The sequence below is a fragment of the Peromyscus californicus genome, unplaced genomic scaffold, assembly GCF_007827085.1.
Source record: "Peromyscus californicus insignis strain IS unplaced genomic scaffold, ASM782708v3 Scaffold_7__1_contigs__length_154581171, whole genome shotgun sequence".
In the NCBI taxonomy this organism is placed as follows: domain Eukaryota; kingdom Metazoa; phylum Chordata; class Mammalia; order Rodentia; family Cricetidae; genus Peromyscus; species Peromyscus californicus.
Genome location: NW_026294595.1, coordinates 2,664,256 through 2,673,547, shown reverse-complemented (window position 1 = coordinate 2,673,547; position 9,292 = coordinate 2,664,256). Strand labels below are relative to the sequence as shown.

The 9,292-nt window shown below is 40.0% G+C and overlaps 1 protein-coding gene across 1 annotated transcript; it reads left to right on the top strand.

The window, feature by feature from the left end:
* The first annotated feature begins 6,958 nt into the window (after positions 1-6,958).
* LOC128101380 (olfactory receptor 50-like) lies at positions 6,959-7,894 on the top strand. Its single transcript, XM_052724455.1, has one exon. It carries the CDS (start codon positions 6,959-6,961, stop codon positions 7,892-7,894), a length of 936 nt encoding a protein of 311 aa, XP_052580415.1.
* The last annotated feature ends 1,398 nt before the right edge of the window (positions 7,895-9,292 follow it).

Below are 9,292 nucleotides of genomic sequence, written 5' to 3'. Positions count from 1 at the left end.
TCGATTAAGTCCCTTTGAGTCATGACATCAGTTAAGTCCCTTATTTCTCTGTTAAGTTTCGATTTGGGAGATCTGTCCAGTGGTGAAAGTGGGGTGTTGAGGTCTCCCACTATTAATGTGTGGGGTTTTATATGTGGTTCAAGCTTTAGTAATGTTTCTTTTACATATGTGGGTGCCCTTGTGTTTGGGGCGTAAATGTTCAGAATTGAAACATCATGTTGGTGGATCTTTCCTGTGATGAGTTTGTAATGCCTTTCTTGATCTCTTTTGATTGATTTTAGTTTGAAGTCTCTTTTGCTGGATATCAGGATGGCTACACCCACTTGTTTCTTAAGACCGTTTGATTGGAAAGTCTTTTCCCAGCCTTTTATTCTTAGGTAGTGTCTATCTTTGAATTTGAGATGTGTTTCTTGTATGCAGCAGAAAGATGGAGCCTGCTTTTGTATCCATTCTGTAAGACTATGTCTTTTTATAGGTGAATTAAGTCCATTGATATTAAGGGAAATTAATGACCAGTGATTGTTCATTCCTGTAAATTTTGATGGTTGTGTGTGTGTACTTCTCTTCTTCGGGGTTTACTGGTGTGGCTTTATCTATTGCCTGTGTTTTCGAGGGTGTGTCTGACTTCCTTAGGTTGGAATTTTCCTTCTAGTGATTTCTGTAGGACTGGGTTTGTGGATAAGTATTGTTTAAATCTGGCTTTGTCTTGGAATGTCTTGTTCACTCCATCTATGATGATTGAAAGTTTTGCTGGGTATATTAGTCTAGGCTGGCATCCATGGTCTCTTAGTGTCTGCATTACATCTGTCCAGGACCTTCTGGCTTTCAAAGTCTCCATTGAGAAATCGGGTGTTATTCTGATGGGTTTGCCTTTATAAGTCACTTGGCCTTTTTCCTTAGCTGCCCTCAATATTCTTTCTTTATTCTGTACATTTAGTTGTTTAATTATTATGTGGCCATGGGACTTTTTTTGGGGGTCTAGTCTGGTGTTCTATAGGCTTCTTGTCTTCATAGGCATTTCCTTTTTTAAGTTGGGAAAGTTTTCTTCAATGATCTTGTTGAATATATTTTCTGTGCCTTTGAGTTGGTATTCTTCTCCTTCTTCTATCCCTATTATTTATAGGTTTGGTCTTTTCATGGTGTCCCAAATTTCTTGGACATTTTGGTTCATGATTTTGTTGACTTTAGTGTTTTCTTTGACTGACGAGTCTATTTCTTCTACTGTATCTTCAACACCAGAGATCCTCTCTTCCATCTCTTGCATTCTTGGTTATACTTGCATCTGAAGTTCCTGATCGTTTACTCAAATTATTTCCAGCATTCCCTCTGTTTGTGTCTTCTTCATTTTTTCTATTTCCCTTTTCATGTCTTGCACTGTTTCCTTCTTTTGTTTCACTGCTTTTTCATGATTTTCTTTCAGTGCTTTATTGTTTTCTTCCAGGACTTTATCATTGTCTTCTACTTTATTTGCCCTTTCCTCTAGTTTTTTTTATAGCATTCTTGCTGTGGGATGGTCTGTATGTCAAGTGTGTTGCTGATTGGTCAATAAATAAATCACTGATTGGCCAGTGACCAGGCAGGAAGTATAGGCGGGACTAACAGAGAGGAGAATTGAGAGAACAGGAAGCTGAGTCGGAGAGACACTGTCAGCCACCATCAGGACAAGGAAGATGTAAAGTACTGGTAAGCCACAAGCCACGTGGCAAGGTATAGATTAATAGAAATGGATTAATTTAAGCTGTAAGAACAGTTAGCTAGAAGCCTGTCACGGCCATAGAGTTTGTAAGCAATATAAGTCTCTGTGTTTACTTGGTCGGGTCTGAGGGGCTGTGGGACTGGCAGGTGACAGAGATTTGTCCTGACTGTGGGCCAGTCAGGAATACTCAAGCTACACGTTCTTCCCATTTTTTTTGTCTTTTCCTCTATATAAGCCTCTTGCTTCTTCATGATGTTATTCATAAAGCTGTTTTCATCTGCTTCTTCCAATTTTTGATGTTCAGGTCTAGATGTTGGAGGAGGGCTAGGTTCTGGTGATGCTGTATTGCTCTTCATTTTGTTGTATGTACTTCTGCCTTGACGTCTGCCCATCTCCTTGTGGTTTGTTCTTGGTCATATCAGCGCACTTGGTCCAGACAGAGCTGACAGATTCAGGAAGTCTCTCTCTGTTGTCCAGATGGGAGCTCTCTTGTCCAAATGGTAACTCCAGGGCAGGATGGGAGCTCTTGTTCAGACGGGAAGTCCAGGGCAGGATGGGAGCTCTTGTCCAGACAGGAAGTCCGGGGCAGGATGGGAGCTGGGTGCCAGTCTCTAAGTCTCAGGAAGTGGCTGGAGTCTCGGGCAGATGGGCGTGGGAGCAGGGCGTGGAGATTGCAGGGTCTGCCGGGGGTCTTGGAGAAGGGGAGCCTTCTGGGTAGGGCTAGAAGGGAACCTGCCCGGTGGCCAGAACCTGGGGCCAAGTTGGGCAGGTTTCCCCGGAGTGGTTGGTGCCCAGGGATGGGGTCTAGGCTGAGCCAGGACACTTACCTCTGGTCCAGAAGGGAAGTCCAGGAGAGGATGGGACCTGGGGGTGCGGTCTCTAAGTCTTAGGAAGTGGCTAGGGTCTCGCGGATGGGCGTGGGGGCAGGGCGTGGAGATTGCAGGGTCTGCCAGGGGTCTTGGAAAAGGGGAGCCTTCCCGGTAGGGCTAGAAGGGGACCTGCCCAGTGGCCAGAACCTGGGACCACATTGGGCAGGTCTTTCCCAGAGTGGCTGGTGCCCAGGGATGGGATCTAGGCTGAGCCAGGACACTCACCTCTTGTTCAGAAGGGAAGTCCTTGGGCAGGATCGCCTGTAGCTCTTCATTTAGGGATTGTACCATGTGAGGTTCTGCCATCCACACTGGCATGTTAATTGGTAAAACTAATTCTTTTGAAAACCATCATTTGAATCTATTCTTTTGCTGTCCACACATTACCTTCCTTTGTCCTCTCAGAGGGAAATGACTAACCTGAACTGCACAAATGATTCTCATGATTTTGTAGTTTATTTTATTTTTATTTATCTCTAAATTATATAATTTGTATTTATAAATATACATTTACATTACATTACATGGGCTGCTATACTAATATACCAGAGACAGAGTGATTTAATGTAAATTCATTTTCCCAATATTCAGGAAGCTAGAAGTTCAACATCAAAGGGACAACACAATGTTTTTTTCTGTTGTCATCTGATGGTGTGATCCTATGTGGCTTACTGACTCCAGACTGCTTTCTTCTTGTTATATCCTCATTCTGGGGTATGGGAGGGACAGCCTGGTATCTCTTCTTAGAGAAACACTAATCTCATTGGATAAAGGACCTATCTTCATCATTTATTTTAACATTAATTAGCTTATTATAAGCCTAATTTTCAAATAGAACTATATTTGCCCTTAGGGTTTCAACATTTAAATTTGTATAGACTAGGTTTTAGCATTCAGTGCTTAATAATGTACATAAATTTAAAAATTTGTTTCTGTGTTTTCCCATACTGTTGAAGTCTTATTTTTCCTTCATCATTTTCTCTTTTTTTATCTGTTATTTTGTTGGAGAATTGATCTGGATTATTCCTTATGTAAAGATATCAAGTTTGTTTATTGTTGACCTTTTTCCTGTTCTTATGAATAAGGTTGCTACAAACTTAAATCTGCCTCTACTTGTACATGTGAAAATATCATTGGTACCTGATACCACCTTGGCAATGCATATATTCAATGGTAAATAATACCAAACTATTTCTTTGTTAAAAGTGGCTAAGTGTTCCAACTAATGTAGACAAGAGTTTTCAAAGAGTGTGTTCAGGAGTAAATTTCCAATTTCTTGGTGTTTAATGGAGGAACTCCACAGACATTTCTGCACATCTTTCCCTATTATTATGGAGGTTGATCATCTTTGGATGTGGTAATATACCCATTTAGAATTATTATTCCCGAAATTATACTAGAGTCTGTTTTCACCATTTTTGTGTCTGTGCATGTGAGTGTATTTTGTAATTGAATGTCAAATAATCACAGGGGTCATGTTTTAAATAGGACAAAATGATGGGGAATCTTGTTATGGTTACTGTTTGTTGCTATATCTCAAGGGTGAGCAGACTCTCATGTCTGCTTCAAAAATTTCTTTTCCAGAGGGAGTCAATGACAATGAAGCAATCTTTTCCTATGTGCCTCTAATTTGGATCTGGGGACAGGGATTGCACCCTAGGTCCTCTACATGACTTTAGAAATTAGAGCTCATATGGATTTCTCAGCAGATGTGGACAATGTATATATTCAATGTTTATATTAAATGTATATATTCAATCTATCTGATTCTGAACTGATGACTCTTCTGTTTGTTGGAAAGGATGAGTGAATGTGTCAAGGACCCAGTTGTTTCCCTGCACTTTGTGCATTCCAGAGAGGAATGGAAGAGCTTTCTTGTGCTTTTAGCTGAAGATATCCATGTTCATCATGTAAGTGGGCCTGTCAGAATAGGATGTACTTTCATCTGTAATACTGCATAAGTTTGGTTCTCTCTCTCTCTCTCTCTCTCTCTCTCTCTCTCTCTCTCTCTCTCTCTCTCTGTATGTGTGTCTCTCTGTGTCTCTCTGTGCCTCTCTCTCTCTCTCTGTGCCTGTCTGTCTGTCTGTCTCTCTCTGTGTCTCTCTCTCTCTGTTTGGCATGTATTTCAAATCTCAAGGAACATACTGTCAAATCACAAATGCTCCCCTGCACAGTAAATTACCTTAAATTACCTTGCACTGAGAACCTACCCAAACATTGGGATAAAAAGGCAAAATAAAATGAAACAAAACTCCTTGTTGAAAATTTTTTATTAAACTTATATCCATTTTTTTTTAAAGAAAGCAAGAAAAACATCTTCTTTGCTCACATTTAACTTCAGCACACAGCTTCGGTTGTGTTTTCTTCCAGTCTCTCCCAAATGTCTGTTCTTTCTGCTGCAATAGCCACTGATGTTCACATTTCAGCTAGTGTTATTGACTTTCTCCAATCCACCTTCTTCCTGGCAGCCAGTGAATCATTTCACATTTTCTTCCACTTCCTTTTCTTGGGTGTTACTGTTCTTGAACAGGTGGAAACTTTCTATCACAGCAAGTTAGACATCCTATCCTCCTGCTCCTCAAACATCCTCTAACCTGTATGTTTCTGTGATTGGCATTACCTTGAGTTTTTCTTGTTTCTCAGAGCCCTCAGCACTGTCCTTTCCAAAGAGTTACCTAGAGGGCCGTTTTTGTAATCTTCCTATGTAGGTTCTTCTATTAAAGGCTATTCATAGAATATATATCAGCTTCTTCATCACCTTGTACTCTTGAACTTGACATTTTCTCAAATCCATGTGTGCATATTTCTCTAAACCCACTTCTGAATATATCATATGTAGTACATAAAATGACATAAGAATAATACTGCTTATTGCAATATTGCTCAAAATGGCAAGATATTAGAAATAATCTACCTAGGTACAGATAGATAACTAGCATTTTCATTGTGCTAAAGTAATTGCTGCTAACAGAGAAATGAGTAGGGAATAAATTATAATCAATTTCAGGCAATATTGCATCAATTGATTTTTTTAACAGAGTAAGAAGGATGATATACTGTCATTTTAAAGATTGTTTTGACCAAGTTGGAAGAATTGATACATTAACTGTAGTTAAAGCCTGAAAAGAGTGAAGAAGCAAATGGTGAGAACCCCACCACTCACAGAGACAAATCGGGCCATTAAACATGTCTTCCCATAGAATACAATCACTGAGCTCTCTCTCAGCCATTAGGACATTGACTCCAATTTTATCATGTTCCTTTTCCTATTGTTTAGTGATTGCTCACATGGACAGGGAATGATTAAAGGGAAAAAAATGCCAGTTTAGCAACAGAGAAAACATAGGAAATGCATAAAAGTAACCATCTTTGGCTTAAAATCTCAAGTTAAGAATAAAGCAGGGGACATTTCTTTTGCTAGGGGACATTCTTTTGGAATTTTTTTGGCTGATCTAAGAAGTAGCAGAAAGAGCCAATGTTCCCAGGTGTTCTGTGGACTTAAATGAGATGCTTCGGTTTGAGCTGAAGACATTACTATGGAGTCGGGATAATTTTATGCAGCCTAGGAAGAGTGAACACATGGATGGAGAAACAGTGCTGTTACGGGAAGAACACATAGCTGCTTGCAAGCTGTTCTTGGTGCTTTATATGGTAGGCACAGACTCATGCACCTAAGGCTTTGACCCTCTGCACATGCTGCTTCCACTAAGTCCCCAGATCCTGGTATCCCACAGATCCAAAGACGCTTCCTGGGTTCCACTATTTGGATTTAATTTATGGAAATATGGCATTAGGCTAGTTCATTCAAGAGATGTTGAAAAGATTAAGAGAGATCAACAGCCATCAAAATCATGTTGATTTTTTTTTGTGCAGGTCTCAGTTTACACACTAAATTTTTAATTGGATTATGTTGATTTTTCTATTTACTGGTACCAATTTACACTCTAATTTCTTAATTGAAATCATGTTGATTTCTCTATTTGCTGGTACTAATTTACACACTAATTCCTTAATTGAAATCATGTTGTTGTTGTTGTTTTTATTTGCTGGTATGAATTTACAAACTAATTAATTCCTTATCTAAAATTGCACTGGTGAAATCCCGACACCAAGAACTGGACCAGGGCCTGATTTGATAATTGTTTTGATATTTCATTGTTTCGGTCTAAAATACACTCAGTTGTTTTCTAGGTGCACAAGTTATATCCCTCTCTAACCCATGGCTAGTCCATTCCTCTGACAAAAATCTGCATGTTAAGGTTAAAACAGGCATACTAAGTGGTCCAAACTAATGTTATGTTCTGTACTGGTGATTCATAAAATGTTTCTACAGTGTGATAATCAAATGTTTCTTTCCTGTGTCTTCTTTCATTTACAACGGAAGAGGAAGAGCATGAGGAGGGATAATGAAAGCACCGTGTCTGAGTTCATCCTCCTGGGGCTCCCCATCCGGCCAGAGGACCAAGGCATGTACTCTGCCCTGTTCCTGGCCATGTACCTGACCACAGTGCTGGGGAACCTGCTCATCATCCTGCTCATCAGGCTGGACTCTCACCTCCACACCCCCATGTACTTCTTCCTCAGCCACTTGGCCTTCACGGACATCTCTTTCTCATCAGTCACAGCTCCCAAGATGCTCATGAATATGTTGACACACAGTCAGTCCATCTCATATGCTGGGTGTGTTTCCCAGGTGTATTTTTTCTTATCTTTTGCAGATCTTGACAGCTTCCTTCTCACCTCCATGGCCTATGACAGGTATGTGGCCATCTGCCACCCTCTGCACTACACCACCATCATGAGTCAGAGCCTCTGTGTCCTGCTAGTAGTTGTGTCCTGGGTCTTGTCCTCTGCCAATGCCCTTGTGCACACCCTCCTCTTGGCTCGTCTGTCTCATTTTAGAGACAATACCATCCCTCACTACTTCTGTGACCTCTCTGCCTTACTTAAGCTGTCCAGCTCAGACACCACCATCAATGAGCTGGTCATCCTTCCTTTAGGTACACTGGTCATTACCCTGCCATTCATATGCATCCTGGTCTCTTATGGTTACATTGGAGCCACCATCCTGAGAACTCCCTCCACCAAGGGAATCTGCAAAGCCTTGTCCACATGTGGTTCTCATCTCTCTGTGGTTTATCTGTACTATGGAGCCATTATTGGACTCTACCTAGTCCCTTCATCTAATAACATTAGTGACAAGGATGTCATTGTGGCTGTGTTGTACACTGTTGTCACACCTATGCTGAATCCCTTTATCTACAGTTTGAGGAATCATGATATAAAAAGAGCTGTGAGAAATATCATCAGCAGGAAAGTGTGTCCATAGTGCTGGGTATCCCTATTCCTTTCTCCTCTTCTCCCATTTATCCTTGTTTCTGTGTTAGTGAATCTTCACATGACTCCCTCTTCTTCACTCACTTCTCCCTGCACAGTTTCCTCTCTATTTAACTCTCTTGCTGACACTGAGTATCTTGGGAAGGTTTATCACAAATCTCCGTACATTTTTCTATGTCTTGCAAATATTTTAATTGTTTATATAGTCATTGCTTAGTCTTTTTATTAGACAGGTTTGTAGCTTTCATAGCAAAGATCTTTTTCCTTTCTGAAGATGACAGAAATATTTCTTCTGTTATACTTATGATTTTATTTTTATGTTTTGTCTTATAATATACTCTGATTTTTTTTGGTCAGCAACTCTAATTAGGAATCTTATTTAACTTTTATTTATTTATTTTTACTTTTGTGTATGGGAGTTTTGCCTTCATGTATGTCTGTGTATCATTTTGTGCCTAGTGCCTGTGAGTTCAGAAGAGGGTGTCAGATTCTCAGCTTAACTTTACTTAGAGTTGGTTGTGAGCTACCACATGGGTGATGGAAATCAAACCTGGATCCTCTGAAAGAGCAGTCAGTGCTCTTAACTGCTGAGCATCTTTCGTGCCACATATTTAGTTTTTAGTTTTTGTAGTTGATACTCAAAAGTGGCAGATATTTATAGTGTATGGTGGGATGTTTCCATATAGGGTAAATAGTGTATTATATAAACCCAAAGATGGTATAGTAATTTCCTCAAATATTCACCATGTCTTAGTATGAAATTATTCCAGATTCTCTACTTTAGCCTTGGGGTAATACATAGTATTTATAAACTCTGCACAGTGAAAGATATGAAAACACTTATTTTTCATACCTACACATAATTTAATAACCACTGTCTGACTTATGCCCATCCCCTTCTTTTCCATTTTACTTATAATCATATCCATTTACCTCAAATTTTATTATTTGTATTAGTGTGATGGTAACCAGGTACTCAACTCACTGTGTTTTCAACAAGTGCTTGGGTCTTGTCACTAGCTACTATGAAACTGTTCCCTGTAAAAGACAAGAACAAAGACACAGGCAAGCTCTGTGTGGAGTGTGAAGGTGCTGGGAAGGGGGAGTGTGCTGAGGCATCACAGAGAGGGCTGGGACTCTGAACAGACACTCCAAGAGTTGCTGTGTGTATGCAGTTATTCCATCCTAACAAGGAGGCTCTGCTGTTCTGAGTGGGTGATGAAGAGTGGCTAGGTAGGTGTCAGGATGTCTCAGACATTTAAAGTGAAGTTCAAGCAGGTCTGCAGAGCAGTTTAATATATGTTATTATAAAAAGAAGAAAGACAATTCCTTGCTTAACTACCAAAATGTCACATCCCGTGAAGTGATTTTGCCCTTGGTCTATGAGAAT